Source organism: Pygocentrus nattereri, chromosome 7 (genome assembly GCF_015220715.1).
Source record: "Pygocentrus nattereri isolate fPygNat1 chromosome 7, fPygNat1.pri, whole genome shotgun sequence".
Taxonomy (NCBI): domain Eukaryota; kingdom Metazoa; phylum Chordata; class Actinopteri; order Characiformes; family Serrasalmidae; genus Pygocentrus; species Pygocentrus nattereri.
In genome coordinates, this window is record NC_051217.1 from 11025974 (window position 1) to 11042608 (window position 16635).

The window sequence follows — 16635 nt, forward strand, 5'->3', positions numbered from 1 at the left end:
TGTAATAATAGCCATAAGCAGAAACTCGATGACTTTTCAGCACGCGGAACGAGAGCCGCGAGAGCCTGTTTCGCTCCATGCGCTACTGAAAGTTACGAGAAAATGACCTCGTTGTGCCCACGTGCACTGGACGCAGCTTGGCGCTCTCATAAGCTGTATTGTTGGCAATTCTGAGTAAAAAAAAGTCTATATTGTTTAAATTCTTTCAATACTGCTTTTACAGCACTCCTCCATTTTCATTATTAGTCATTTATTTTTTCTTGGTCTTTTGCTCTTTTGTGTCTTTTGACCCTTTCCTTTTTTCTTCCTCCCATTCCCTAGTAAAACGGTGAATGGCTCCTTTCATGTGGTTTCAGAGGAACAAGTAACTTCCCTCTTAAGTTCTGTGAAAACATAATGAGGATCTCAATATCAAATACAAGACACAGCAGAGCACTTATGCACACTCTATTAGTGCTCAGCAAATGTGAAGAATGAAGAAATGAGAACATGACAAAAAAGAAGAAAAAGCAGAGATGATGAGGCTGTCAGAAAATGCACAAGATAGCATTTTAAGTGCTTGCTGAGGTTTGGAGACTTCTTTTCTTGGGTAATTAATCATTTACTTAGCCTACTCCGTAGCCTGTGGTCATTTCTTGAAACAACCTGAACCACTGAAACCTGTTCTTTCTTTCTCTTTTTTTCTCTAAAAAGGGTTAGCAAGAAGGTTAGTCTTTCCCCTGCTAAAGAGGAATTCCAATTAAGTGCATGTTAAACGTGTGTGGGACAGTTCCTCTGTTCATTTATCTCACGTCTGCGATTTCCCCCTCTATGTTCTTTAAATATATGTATGCAAGAAACCTAACACAAGATGGTGAGAGGCGATAAGGACAGTGATAAACTGTGGTAGATACAGTGTATGTATTTCCGCCACACTGACTTTGCTTTGCAAATGAGCCAAGGCCCTAATTTCAGCATAAAGATGGGGGGGGGCCCAGCCCCAATGGACTTTCCAGCTGTTCCATTGGCTGAAAGGTGTGTTAACAGGCCCATTGTGCATGAGAATTAACATATTGATTCATGTGACTGGATGTGAGAGCAAATATATCTAAAGAATACAGAAGACCCTTTATTAACCCTCACTGACATCATTTTGGCAGATCCCTGTTGAGGTCAAACGCACAAGCATACATCAAAGTCATTAGTGTTACGTTGAAGGGATCTTCCATCATTTTTGGAACAATGACATATTTCATTAGAGAAGGCACCTCTCCCAGCCTGGTCTAAACTTAAACAGACATTTACAAATTCTACAAAAAACTTTACCAAACAGCAAACAGACCCCCTGTGAATGCTAAAGAAATATACACTCAGCGTAAAAACAATGATCATAAATATGTGATTTTCCAGATCAGAAATGAATAAGCACAATCGAAACTTGTTGTCTCTGTCAAAATCCCAGGCTTATTACATACTAAGGCTTTTATTCAATAGTCAGATACACTTCATGGAAACTGGCTGGACTATTCTTACATTGTAGAAGTATGTAATAAAACCTTGGGCCCTTAACCCTTAAGGGGTTAAACATGTTTAAGTAGAACATGCTTTTGGTCACCTGCTATGTGTCAGCTGTGTGTCAAGGTTCATCATAAACAATGATTTTGTACCATGAACGTAACTTTTTTCGTCATAAATGTTTTTGTTTACTGACTTTTGTGTGTAAAGTCACAAAATGTACAGTTTTACACCATTTTTTTCTATTGTGACAGTGAATGCCTTTTTTTTCACAATATGTGAATTATTTTTTTGTTTATTTTGAAAGCCAAGGTATCCATGATGTGAATCACACATGTGAAAAAGTTACTGCCTCCTTAAGATGAATAACTTGTTTCATGACCTTTAGCAGAAATAAATCCAATCAGCATGTCCTATAATTTGTTAGAATCAGACTTTCACTTTGCTGTGGTGGAACTCTTTGCAGAACTGCCTTACTGGTAGGTTTTCAAGTATAAACTGTTTATTTGAGGCCCTGCCATAGCATGTCTGTTGGGTTCAAGTCAGGAATTTAACAGGGTTTACTCAGTTTAAATAAAACATTGATTTTGTTTCTTTTTTCACTCAGATGTGGATTTTGTGTTTTGCTTTATGGTAGATATAAAGGGACGTATGTTGTCCAAAAATCAGTGTGCGTAAAACAAGTACCCCAAAAAGCTGAGAGATTCTCCTGCTTTTTTTTGTGCCACTGTGAGAATTGAGGTTTCTTTGTTGGCAGTGTTTTCTGCCTTGCTGCCCTTCCATGAATGCCACGTTTGCCCAGTCCCTTTATTACTCTGGAATCATGAACCTTAGCTGTCTGAGAGAGACCTGCAGTTCCTTGAATGCTCTCTTGGAACCTTTGATGACTTCCTAGATGATTTCCACTGCGCCCTTTAGGGACTTTCGGTAAGACAAACACTACTAAGAAGATTCAGCAGTGTTCCTAGGGTTTTCAGTTTGTAGTAATGGCTCTCACTGAGGTTCGGTGATGTCCAAGAACCTTAAATATGTTTTTGTAATCCTTTCCAGACTGATATATTTGAGCCACTGAACTGTGTTACCCTGTTTCAAGTCTGGCTGTGTTCAATCTGCTGAATCTCATTATCAGCTAAATTTGGTTAATTTATTTCTCAGGTTTTTCACATTGGCTTTGGATAACTTTACTTAAACATTTAAGAGATGTGCTTTGTTTGGTAGGGTTATCTTTGACTAATATTAGATTATTTACTCCAAGATATAAAAGCATGTACTGTGAAAAATAAGCATAAATAGAGGAAATCAGGCCCACGACCCTGAAGGAGAAGCGGCTTAGAAAATGGATGGATGGATGGATAGAGGAAATCAGGAAGGGGGGGGCAACTTTTCATGACATATTATTACTGTAGTCACTCTCGCAGTGGCTGTAATATTGCCCCATTTGGAACATGTATTAATTTCACAGTGAGAGTTGGCCTTGATAAAGTACAGCCTCCAAACAGTAAGGTTAGGTTTGAACTTAGCCACACAGTGAAACAGAGAGACAATCACCTGGTGAATAAAAAATGTATTTGCACAGAATCTTTATTTCTAGCAGTGCAGTTGCACTTGCCAAGTTCTGTTGATTTGTCCGTAAACAATGGTGCTCAAAACAAAGTAGCAGAGAATTATAGGTTGCTTGTATGAAAATTAAGTTAATTAATTGTGCACAAATATTTTTACATGATTTATTAAAAATCAATCTGTGCACCTCTCTGCCCTACTTTTGTGATTTTTCTGCTCAAACCTGATTAAACTTAACAGTTAATTACCACACCGTAAACCTAAATAGATTGACAAACTTACTGCTTATTTACTCTCAAAATAAAGTTGCTTAATAAGTTCAACATGAACTAACTATATTTGAGTTAGGGGTACTTTATATTGTTCAGTGATCCACACATCTACAGTGAGTGAGGTTAACTTAAACAGTCTGATCATTTTAAATAGTTTAAGTTGGCAGTACTCTACTTTCAAAGTTCTGTTTTCTCTCAGTGCAGTTTACTTGAATCAGCCTAGTTAAGTTTACCTCTCATTTAATAACACTTTGCTGCAATTATTGTGTGGAATGCATTGGTATCAACTATGAAACAAGTGTATTATTTTAAATGGATTGTTTCATACAGGCATGGTGGCACGGTGGGTAGCACTGTCGCCTCACAGCAAGTAGGGCCTGGGTTCGATTCCCTGGCCGGGCAACTGGGGTCCTCTCTGTGTCTGCGTAGGTTTCCTCTGGCTTCTCTGGTTTCCTCCCACAGTCCAAAGACATGCAGTCAGGCCAATTGGACATGTTACATTGCCCCTAGGTGTGAGTGATTGTCTGTCTGCCCTGTATTGGACTGGCAACCTGTCCAGGGTGTATTCTGCCTTCTGTCCAGTGACTGCTGGGAGCTCCAGCACCCACCCACCCCTGTGGGTTATAAAATATGTATGTCTGTGTGTTTCAGACAGTTATGAACTGACGGCTACATATCCAATAGCTACTTATCCATTTCTTCAGATGGTAATGAAGAAACAAATAATACAAGCAGCTCCAATTTCTGAAAGCTCAACTGGCTTTATGCATCTTTCTTTGCCATTCTGTTTAGAAACTGCTTCACCACTAAGACTCCTGGCTATAGGGTGAACTGATAAACCTGAACACAAAACATCATTATGGTGAGAACAACAAAAACATGTAAAATGAATCTAAACAGAATATTTTAGTATGTGAATGTGCTCAGAAACCAACAAAACAGCAAAGAATGCTGAGAAGCTGTTTGGGCAAAGAACTCATCAGTCTGTAGGACTTACCCAAATTAACTGGTCTGATAGATTTACTTAAGTATCTAAGGATTAGACAAGAAATAGTACATTACTAGATTTGTAATTTTAACAGATGAGTAGAGTAAACCAATCATCACAGGGTCTCTTTGTTCTGAAGCAGGAAACTAGACAAAGTTCTTGCTTTGTACCATATACAGGCAGGATTGGGCAAAATCCTTTGAACTTTCATTTAAATTAATGATTTTTTCCCCTAATTGCCTGCTTCAGTCTACTGCTGCTCCTACAATTCCCCAAGTGGGAGTTCCGTAGAACATAGATGCTAATACTAAACTTATCACCCACAAACATATCCACGGACCATTTGACCATCCCTCTAAGGACCTCAGTAATGCTGAGGTTAACCCCTTAACATTCAAGGTCTATTACATACTATTACATACTGAGTTTTTATCTGATATACTGGGACAAACTCTTGAACCAAATGTCTTCATCGCCTTGTTTAGTGTGTTAGTGTGTTCTCCGAACCACCCACTTTGAGATCTATGGAGGTGAGTTTGTTTCTATGGCCACTCTCCTTGCTTGGAAACTTATACTTTTGTAGTGGAAATCTCCTATCCCCCCTTCTCACTCTATGTGGAACTTAGAATTGTGCAACATGGTGAAAATGGAGAAGCATTAAGTCGGGTTCCTTCCAAAGATTTTATAACACTTGGAACACTTGAGGTGTGTATGTATGTGTGCAGGTGTGTGTGTCCATCTTTTCGCTGATCAACTACATCTGGAGTAAGTGGAAAATCCTTTAATTGTGGGCCGAGGAGTCTCTTGTATATGTGGTTAGCCCATCCTCTAAAAAAAGAGAAAGACAAAATTAAGGTTATAATTGTACTGTATGTGTAAATCTGTGACAGAACTGTTATTGTAAATCTGTTTGTCACCACAGTTTATACTTTATTTTCAACCCATCCAACACACAGTGACTTTAAGACAGGCAAGTCAATTACTTTTTCAGTTAAAAAGTAAATCTTTTCTGTGTAAAGCTTTGTTGTAGCCAGTGAAGTAAACTGCCATCAAGTCTATTTGCAGGCATGTTTTGTTCTCTAGGACATCCAGGGCCAGATCCCCAGTGATCCCCAGCTGAAGATGACAGTGATGAGGAAAATCTCCCTGAATTGGAAAGAGGAAAAAACCTTGAGATAAGCCCAGACCCAAAAAAAAAAAAGATGACCAATCTTCAAGTGGCACCAGAGAGAAAGGTCCAGTTTGCTATCATTTTGAGCTACATTATAAGCATTTGGAGCTGATTTCACAATATCAGAATATGTGGTGGGCTTGCAAATCCACGCCTAGTTTATCAAACACATTGAGGCATCATAATAATGTCAATAAGAGTATTCAACATACTAAAGTACGAGTGGGAGAGTCCCCTTGTACGGTTCCATGGGTCCCAGCAGTCTTCAAATAATCAGTCCCTAGAAATGCTTCACAGAGCTTGCGTTGAAACACAGGATATGTGAGTTAAAAAACCGGAACTTCAGATTAGATTACTTTAGGGGCCCCTTCTGTTTCTAAGGAATGATGGTTGTACTGTGCACTTAAAGATCTGTGGTTTTGGTGTCATGGGTGTAAAAAGGAGAATTTGAGTCAAAGAGTCATTTTGGCCTAACGAAATAAGTGGTATGGTTTAATGATAACCTAAATTTGGCCAAGGCACCCTCTTTGTGGGAGAAAAATACCCCGTGTAATTTTCGTGTGGTTAAAACTTAAGACATTTTTTAGAACTTGTTTGTGCTTTCGAGTAAAGAACGCGGTCCAGAGTTCAGGGCCTTTCGCTGATCTTCACGTCATTCGTGTCAGAGACTGTGGGGGCGTATGAGCTGAAGATCAGCGCTCGGGACTCGAGCTGTTCAATAAAGTTTCTACAAAACGGAAGCAGCGTAGACAATATGGCGGTACCCGTGTGGCTGTAGAAACAACGTGATTTCTTTGCACAGTTAGCAGCTAAAATAGGAAAAACCAACCAAAAGTTAAATTCAGCCTAGTTCGCATCAGGAGACAAGACTTCGGCAGGACTACTCTGGTACATTTTCCTTTCATTTGTTCCTCCTCGGCCTGTTTTTTAGAAGACGGCTCAGTAAAATTCAGTCGCTACGCCAGCGGAACCACAATACTCAGAAACGTGAGGATTATTTTATCAAACAAAAGCGCTGGTTTTCACAGGAAAACGTATAAGCTAACTTAAAGATTCTCGGCCGACAAGGCGCTCATATTCTACTCCATTTGGCTGAAACTGAATTTCTCGTTGTGTTATTTGGGCCGGTGTTCTGACGAATTCTGCTGCCTCGTTGAAATGTGCTGAAGTTAAAGGTACCGCTTCACATAAACTGGACGTACGTCCTGTTTTTTAATAAAGGGAACGGTTCTGTTTAGAACAGTGAGTTCTGTGTGGGGCTATTTTGTGCGTAAATGATTCTGTGCCTGGTGAAGTTACTCATTAGGCCTGTATTTATAGCGCACGTTTGAAAATGGCTGTATACAGCCTGACGACGTACCAGCAGAACCATACTTGAAAATGTTTTATGTAGAACTTACTCAGCACATTCTCCATCAATCTAAAGAACCATTTCACCATTCAGAGATCCACGTAAGCATGAAATAGTTCCATGTGGAATTCGTAGTTTTAAATAGAACAATTCCTTGTACTTCATATATTTGTTTTAATAGCCTAAATCACAGTATCGAAAAATGCTACCAGCATTGTAATGTACAGGTGGGATGTTATGACCGTCTAAATCTCCCCCTCAGAATATGTTACCAGCATTAAATGCCTAGTTGTTGTTTTGATAGCCTTAAGTTACCTCATCAGAGGCAAGTAGTGATATTAAGTTGAATCTGTATTCAGATAACATTTTAAACAGTTAAGTATTTAACTGTTTAAGCATGAAGTTACTTTGCTGCACTAGTGATATGTGCATGCTTGATGGGATCATTTGATGGGTGGTACAAATTGTCAGAACACCGGTGATTTTAGTCTCACTGTGGCCACACATTGGTTCATCTGTATATTCATAGCTGTATTTGTTTTACTGTTACATACTGTTTTACAGCTGCTTCAGTGCCAGTCTTGTCAACATGTTCTAGTACACACACACACATATATATATATATATATATATATATATATATATATATATATATATATATATATATATATATATATTATGAACTGTAGCTTGATTTTTGTTTTTGATTGCCTAAATCAGCTTATTAGATATACACTTATAGTACACCCAAAGTAAGGCTGAAATAACATTAAAAACACAAGTGCTAGAAAAATAAAGTTACTATAATAATCTACTAGTAGTACTGACAATGCAAGAAATTGATAGGACACATTGTTAGAACACCTGACAGGCTCCAGTTTGTCTATTAGTCCATTAATAGGTCTGTTTTGCAGTATGGCTTTTTAGTCATCTGTGGTGGATTGTGGTTAATTACATTTCGTATGCTCTTTCATAGATTCGTTTAGCTCTCTGAAAGTCAGAAGTCCGCCGAGATGGCTTCGTTTAAACCTGTTAAAGTCCAGACAATTCCAAAACTAGGAGAAAGGGTGACCGAGGACACGCTGTACTGGAAAAACTACAAGGTATTCATGAGAAATGTTTTTAATTTTTGTAATAATGGTAATTTCTGTGATAAAATGTTTAATACGTTTTCTCCTTCTCAGGCTCCTGTGCAGATAAAAGAGTTTGCTGCTGTAACAAAAATTGAGTTTTCTCCGCTGCCACCTCACAATTACGTAGTCACAGCCTCCACCAGAGTAAGTCAGTCAGTCTGTGCTTCTCCTATACTTGAAACAGGAATGGATAAAAATAATAATTTCCATTATGAAGATAACCTAAACCTTGATTAAAAATAAGGTATACTAACATATCAGGGGGTTCCCAATCCTGGTGACCTCATGATCTGCGCTTTTTGTGTTTTTCTTTACTCTGCACACCTGACCCAGCCCATGAGGAGCTTGTTAATTTGCTAATGAATTAAGTCATAGTGTGCATAGTGTGGGTTTACCAGGACTGGGATTTGGAAACTGTGGTCTACAGCATTCACATTAAGAGTTTAGCTGTCAGTCAGAAATGACTGTCACACAGGGCTGATAGTTGTGTCAGGCAATGAATATGACTTCATACTAATTTTACTAATCTAACAAAGGGGGGACAAAGTGGAGGAGTATTTAAGTGCATTCACACGCACCCCTAACTAACTCTCTTAAATTTGTGCCAGCTTGACTTCATCCAATACATAAACAAACTGCTCCTTGCAGTATTGAATGTGTTGGATGACAGTCAAGCCTGCCACTTGCATGTGCCCTGAACATAGATTTGAACAGGGAGACAGTGCTACATGTGTAAAACCACTGTTGAAGCACTTAACAACAACTTATTTAATGCTTAACTTGATTATGGCCTCTAATTGAAAGCAATTAAAGGAAAAATGGATAATCTTAACAGCCCTCGTGTTCTCAAACGTATTGTCTGTCAGATCCAGGTGTACGGACCTCACTCACTGGAACCCGTGCGGACTTTTACTCGTTTCCATGACGCTGCATATGGAGGAAGTTTCCGTGGTGATGGAAAGCTGCTAGTAGCAGGGAGTGAAGAGGGGCTCATTCGACTCTTTGACACTGGTGGCCGTGTAGCTCTCCGACAGTTTACGGGGCACTCTAAGTAAGTTTGAGTGTGTGTGTGAGACAGACACAAAAAGAGTTGAGAAGATGAGGTGTTTGTTTTACTGTAGAGAGAAATTCAGATGAGAGATGGCAGTTACAATCTTACACCTGACTGTTGACAATGTGGTGGTTGTCTCTTCTGCTCAGGGCGGTGCATGTGACTTCATTCCTCTCTGATGGCTATCGAGTGTTGTCTGGCTCTGATGATTTGTCAAGTCGCGTGTGGGACGTGGCCAGTGGCACTGAGCTGAACTCTTACACTGAACACACTGACTACATCAGAGCTGCTGCTGCCAGCAAACTCAACCCAGATCTCTATGTCACAGGTATTTCTGCTACACCTCACCTACATTGCAATTCTCACTTGTTTATACACTATATTTCCAAAAGTATTCACTTGTCTACCTTCATATGCCTATGAACTTGAGTGACATCCCATTCTTAATCCACAGAGTTTAATATAATGTCGGCTCACAGATAAAAGGTTGCACTTTTAGGTTAATATCAACTTTTTCAATACTTCAGTATTTCCTAGATTAACCTGATGTTTTTGATCCAGTCAGTCTGTAAAGCATTTCATAGCCCATCTTGATTGCTGAATTGCATTCTGTTTGTTTCTGGCTAATTTCAATAATTGTTCTGCCCTCACAGTAGAAACATATTGATGGTTAGCAGCAAAGCTGTCGTTACTTAGAAACCGGTGCTCAGTGGAAGGAGACACTTGTTATGAAAGCAGCTCTTTCATTGGCTGGAATGCTTCTGTCAGATAGTGCTGTTATGTAATTTCTGACATTAACTGCAGTTATATCCAGCAAGGTGTTATCTGGCTTAACTGAGCTTATAAGTTTTATCTAGATCTTGTTTTATCTGTGGCTTGTGATAATCTAATGCCATATGTCGTGAGAAGCTCTGCGCTAACATGGTTTCCCACAAAGCGAAGTGGGGTGAAATCACTGTGAAAAAACACTGCTAAGAGCATCTTACTGATTTTATAAAGATTTGTGCAAATAATCTATAATGTAATTGGTCTGTGTTTTATCAAGTATTTTACAAAGATTTCACCATGAAAAGATGATAAAGGCACCCAAAACAGCATCAGAAATTCATCTGTTGACGAAACAATGGGGGGTGTATGGAGAATAGATGGCAGTTCATTCAGGTCCATTTAAACAAAAGATTTGTCTTCATATTTCAAGCGAACGGAGTTTGTTTGGAAGCAGACAGAGGCCGGCCTTCCATGCTTATTTTCTGCACACCAGGGTTCTAATGGCAGTGTTGTACTATCAAAGCAAATGAAAACGCGCTCTTGAAATTCTCTACATTTTAAGATGGTTGCAAACTTGCGAAGATGTTGAAACATAAGTAATAAGTATTTTGTATATATTTGTCATGACATGTTTGATCAATGCTGCTTTTTATGCTTCATAACAGGTTCCTATGACCACACGGTGAAATTGTTTGATGTACGAGTAGGAGGCAGTGTAATGACCATGCAACATGGTCATCCTGTGGAGAGTGTTCTGCTTTACCCTTCAGAAGCCCTGTTGGTGTCAACAGGTAAACACACACACACACACACACACACACACACACACACACACGCACACTATCTAAGCCACTTGGGTTGTGGGGTGTGCTAGAGCTTATCCCAAAGGTCATTGACTTGGAAGGCAGGAAACACCCTGGACAGGTCACCAGTCCATCACAGGGCAGATGCACAGACACATACAACAAGCATTCAACATGCTTAATTTCATATTCTCTTACAGCTTCTTGTAGCGCTTTCAAACATAACTGACCGCTGTATTCTGCAACAGCACAGCAGATGGTCTGACAATAAAACAATTCATTGGTGTTTTCCTGCTGCACCCTGGAGACTGTGCTCTGTACCTGTAGTGATAGTAGTGTATGTGGATCATGTCTTGAACAGGAGGGCGGTATGTGAAAGTTTGGGACTTGTTGAAAGGAGGACAGCAGCTCGTTTCTCTGAAGAATCATCATAAAACAGTCACATGTGCATGTCTAAGCACCACAGACAACAAACTGCTCACAGGCTCACTTGACAGGTGCTTTTTTCCTCACATCTTGCTCTTTTGAGTGACTGTTTAATTCATAATAATTTTCTTTGATTCATAAATAGTGGCGATTATACTACTGCTATAAATATAGCATTAATAGCATTCATTTTCCCTTTTCTACAGGCATGTGAAGGTCTATAATTCCTCTTACAAAGTTGTTCATAACTTTGATTATGCAACTTCCATCCTTAGTCTGGCTGTTGCAGTAAGTAATGTGCTGTGAATACTCAACTCCACAAGCTAAGCTTACAATAATTGATGTAGCTTAAAGGCTGTCTTTATAGTCACTAATGAAATTTTTCGTGTATGTGCTTCTAGCCTGATGATAAGGTGATTGCTGTTGGGATGACAAATGGTGTGTTAAGTGTCAGACACAGGAAACATACTGAAGAAAAACAGGAAGTACTTGGTAAAAGACGGCGGAATCCAGCATATCGGGTGTTCATTAAGGGGAAAAACTACGTCCCTAAACAGGTGCTGTTATTTTTTTCATGCTCAGTGTCCAGATTTTTATACTGATTTCGTGATTTAAAAATACTTTTGAGTGACACTTCTCTCCCACCCATCACCTCTCAGGATGATTTCTTGGTCAGTAAAACAGTCAAACAGCATCTGCAGAAACATGATAGACAGCTGAAGTGCTTCCAGGTGTCTAAAGCACTAGATACAGCACTAGAGGTAAGTATATGCGCATGAAAAACACAAATGCACATGGTACTCTCAATCCTGGTTATTTGTCTAGTGTCGGGCTGCCCAAAGTGTGGCCCACAAGACATTTGATTTTACCTCTCACCAAATTAAGTTATCCTAACCCTCAAAAGTTAGCCCCTCACCAAATGTGAAACAAGTATATTTTGGTACTCTGCGTAACTTAAATTCATATTTTCCTTTTAAATTGTATTCATGAAGTACACTATATGGCCAAAAGTATTTGGACACCCCTCCTTATTATGGAGTTCAGGTGTTTCTGCCACACCCATTGCTCACAGAAGTGTAAAATTAAGCACATGGCCATACATTCTCCATAGACGGAGCGCTGGCAGTAGAATGTGTCATACTGAAGAGCTTAGTGGCTTTAAATGTGAGTCGTAGGATGCCACCTTTCCTACAAGTCAGTTAAAGAAATTTCTGCCCTGCTTGTAAATGCTATAATTGTGAACTGAAAGTGTCTAGGAGCAACAACTCGGCCACAAAGCGGTAGACCACGCAAACACCCACGAGTGCTGAAGCATATAGCATGAGAAAAAGGCCTCTCCTCCTTTGTATTAATCACTACAAAGTTCCGAATGGGAGCAACGTCATCACAAGAATTCTGCGTCAAGAGCTTCATGAAATGGGTTTCCATGACTGAGTAGCTGCACACACGCCTAAGATTACTATGCACAATGCCAAGCAGTGGTGGAAGTGGTGTTTTCGTCCAAAATTAGTGCCTGACCTCACAAATGCTCTTTTAACTGAATTAACAAATTCATACAGACAAAATGTTATGGAAAGCACAGGAACGGTGGAGGCTGTTACAGCCACAATGGGACAGGGGTGTACCTCTATATTAATGTCCATGACTTTGAAATACTTTTAGCCATATAGTGTATTTTAGTAACAAAATATAGTGTAATGTGAAATACATTTTTAAAAATGTGATTGAAAGGCCTCGGCCAACAACAAAAATTGCACTTTGGCCCCAATAACAAAAAGGTTTCAGTGGCCTATCAACATAGATACTTTTTGATGCCTTTGATGCCAGAAATGCTGTGTGGCCAAATTGTGTCTGGGCTTTTTGTGAACTTTAAAATGTCAAATTATGGTTTATATGTGTGGATCAATATAGTGTATGACTCACTTGGAAGATGAGCAGTGAGATTAATATAAAAAAAAAGAGATTAATTGTGAGGTTTGATGAAGTAAGGGAATCAAAGATGATAATCTTGTGTTTGCAGATATGGAGACGCTTCCATAAACCCGAAGTGACAGTAGCAGTGATGACGGAGCTGAACCGCAGAGGAACATTGAAGAACGCTCTTGCGGGACGAGATGAGCAGAGTTTAACCACACTACTCAATTTCCTCATCAAGTATGTATGCGCGCACAGCCACATCCATGCAAGGGAAATGACCCATGAGTATATTAATAGCAATATTATATTCATTCTCTGTATTTCTCTAAATGTAATACTTGGTGACAGTAATAAACTAATGGCTTGCTCTTTCAGGCACATGACAGATACACGGTTCTCCCGCATGTTGCTGATGGTAGCGGACTTGGTCGTTGGTGAGTGTCCTGTTTTTTGTGTCTGAGTGCCACATCTATGTATAAAACTTCCTGTGCCCACCATAGCTACTCTTGCTATTTCATTCAGTTGCACAGTTACTGGCTGCTTTGACACACACTATTGGTACACCATGTACGTGATGTTATTTCAAGCACAGTTTGTAGTCAGTTTGCAGTCCTTGACAGGTTGTCAGTTTATGAAAGTGGCTAGGAAATTGTGCAGCAACAGATGGGCTTATAGCAACTGTGGAATGCATCCATATAGTAGGTTTACCTGATTTATATGGATTGTTCACGGAAAAGTCAAATTAATATAATGTTCCAGGTTCCTCAGATGTAGTCAGTCAGCCAAAACATGCTTTGTATTCAAATCTTGCTTCTACTTCAGCACTGCAGCTACAAGGCTGATGTCACTGACAAGCCATAAGCTAGTGGTCAGCCACATCTTTTTCACAAATACTTCCCAAAAACTCTTCTCAGGACCCTCAAACCACATCCAGGGTTTCATTATGGTCTTGTGCAGTATGACTCACTGTGAAGTATGAATATTAACGAAACTTCTCTTGGTAGCTAAACACTGCAGGCAGCCACTTTAAACAGGTGTTGGGCTGAATTCAGTCTTATGCACAGAATCGAACTCCTCATTTGTGTGCACACTACAGATTGTTTGATTTGTTTTCCTTTGTATGGATGATTCTACCAAATTGGTTCAAAGGCAGAGTGCATTTCAGACTTTTAACTGACTTGTATCTTAATTGTTTAAAAAAAAAAAAAAAGATTGAATATTCTATTTTGTCAAGACTTTACCAAATGTTTCAACAGCTACAATTTTGGCCAAGTTTGAGAATAACTCAAAAATAAACTCGTCAGCCAGTGCAGGTCTAGCAAACATGGAGTTGAACACTTTTACATATAAAAAGTGTTTACATATAAAATCATAACTAAAATGTTAAACACGATTATTTAACTGAGGAAATAATTTTTGAAAGTGACCCTTCTTAATGTTGCACTGATGATCAGGCTTGGGGATGCGTCAAAACGAATGGATTGACCATGTGACCATGAGGGACAGGGATGCAGTCTCATTTCCTCCTCTAAAATACAGGGGTATTGCTTAAATAGGGTTCTGCCTATGACTTAATGTGTCATAGGAAGAAGGTGTATACTATAAATGATTTGTATATGATTTTGTATATATTTAGCTTAGTAATATCTCAATGAATGCCTTGGGTTTAAATAGATCATAACATAAGCCTTATAAATATCTAATGCCTGAATACTTAATTTTATTTTTATTTTACTGTGGCACTGCAGTTTGAACTAATTTGTTCCATAAATAACAGTTAATCTTTACTTTTAAAGTGAAGATATGTTTATAAATTTAAGATAAGTTAAGAATTTGTGAGCATAATTTGGAATCAATATGCCTGTATTTTGTGGTTTGTGTCCTAAACCCAGTTGACAAATCTGAGTACCCTTAATGAAGAATTGGATGCAGTTTGAGCAGGTTGAGAGAAGTTTTGAGCATTTATGGGAAAGATTTGGGTGACTATTGACTTCGTGTTTAACAACTTAATTCTTGGAGTCTTTAGTGCTGAACTAAAGAAAGGCTTGGCTGATTAGATTTACATCTGGGGTAAGTGGAAAATTTTGCTGATGTTTCACCAAACCATTCTTTAAATGGCCAGTGAGTGTAGATGGGGCCCACTCTTTGTTGTTCTGGACCCCTGAATTTAACAAGGCTTTGTTTGTCTAGATCTGTATCATCATGTGGTCCCTCAGTCTCCTGTTATCGAGCGACTACTGCAACGACTGATGGAACTACTGGGTCGTGAAGCAGAGCTTCAGCAGGAGCTTCTGCAGGTATTGGGAATACTGGACACACTCTTTGCCTCGTTAACCCCACGGAAAGAGGTGACTGGCCCTGCGGTCCCACCCATCATGCAGGGGTCACAACTACAGGCTGCCTGACATGGACTATGAGCATCTTGATGTGGTCATGGTACCCAAAAAACAAAGTTGGACTTAAAGGAAGACAAAGAACAAGTTGGCTAACCCACAAACTTGATCTAAAGGCCAGGCATTTTGTGACTTTGTCTGAAAATAGCATCAGGGAATGATCACCGTGTCAGTTTAGCTATATTTTATGTGCATATATAAACAATTATTATGAATCATGAGGTTTGAGTTTTTTCTTCAATTTCTAATGACCTTATTCCATCTTGGTGAAAAAAGAGTTCAAGCTGCCACAGACTTTGTGTGCAGTAGTTGTATATTGAGGCTATGTGTATATATATATACACTATATTTCCAAAAGCATTTGCTCGTCTGCCTTCACACACATTAACTTAAGTGACATCCATAGGGTTTAATATAATGTTGGCCCACCCTTTGCAGCTATAACAGTTTCAACTCTTCTGGGAAGGCTTTCTACAAGGTTTAGGAGTGTGTTTATGGGAATTTTTGACCATATATATATATATATATATATATATATATATATATATATAATTACATACACACTGCTCGAAAAAATAAACGGAACACTTAAAGACAATATGACTCCAAGTAAATCAAACTTCTGTGAAATCAAACTGTCCAGCAACACTTAGGAAGCAACACTGATTGACAATCAATTTCACATGCTGTTGTGCAAATGGACAACAGGTGGAAATTGAAATTATTGGCAATTAGCAAGACACACTCAATAAAGGAGTGGTTCTGCAGGTGGGGACCACAGACCACTTCTCAGTACCTATGCTTTCTGGCTGATGTTTTGGTCACTTTTGAATGTTGATGGTGCTTTCACACTCGTGGTAGCATGAGACGGACACACAAGTGGCTCATGTAGTGCAGCTTGTCCAGGATGGCACATCAATGTGAGCTGTGGCAAGAATTGCTGTGTCCGTCAGTGTAGTGTCCAGAGGCTGGAGGCGCTACCAGGAGACAGGCCAGTACACCGGAAGATGTGGAGGAGGCCGTAGGAGGGCAACAACCCAGCAGCAGGACCGCTACCTCCGTCTTTGTGCAAGAAGAAACGGGAGGAGCACTGCCAGAGCCCTGCAAAATGACCTCCAGCAGGCCACAAATGTGCATGTGTCTGCACAAACGGTTAGAAACCGACTCCATGAGGATGGTATGAGGGCCCGACGTCCACAGATGGGGGTTGTGCTCACAGCCCAACACCGTGCAGGACGCTTGGCATTTGCCAGAGAACACCAGGATTGGCAAATCGCCACTGGCGCCCTGTGCTCTTCACAGAGGAAA

General features: G+C 39.6%; 1 protein-coding gene across 2 annotated transcripts; it reads left to right on the forward strand.

The window, feature by feature from the left end:
• Nucleotides 1-6214: 6214 nt before the first annotated feature.
• On the forward strand, nucleotides 6215-15548 carry utp15 (UTP15 small subunit processome component). 2 transcript variants are annotated; one of them, XM_017716621.2, is made up of 13 exons: nucleotides 6215-6373; nucleotides 7813-7939; nucleotides 8021-8113; nucleotides 8836-9020; nucleotides 9170-9348; nucleotides 10454-10579; nucleotides 10953-11088; nucleotides 11224-11305; nucleotides 11419-11574; nucleotides 11677-11778; nucleotides 13038-13171; nucleotides 13310-13368; nucleotides 15125-15548. In XM_017716621.2, exons 2-13 carry the CDS (start codon nucleotides 7850-7852, stop codon nucleotides 15337-15339), a joined length of 1557 nt encoding a protein of 518 aa, XP_017572110.1. In that variant the 5' UTR covers nucleotides 6215-6373; nucleotides 7813-7849; the 3' UTR covers nucleotides 15340-15548. The 2 variants fall into 2 exon arrangements, with proteins under 2 accessions (XP_017572110.1, XP_017572189.1); XM_017716700.2 differs by having other exon boundaries at nucleotides 6216-6472.
• Nucleotides 15549-16635: the final 1087 nt, after the last annotated feature.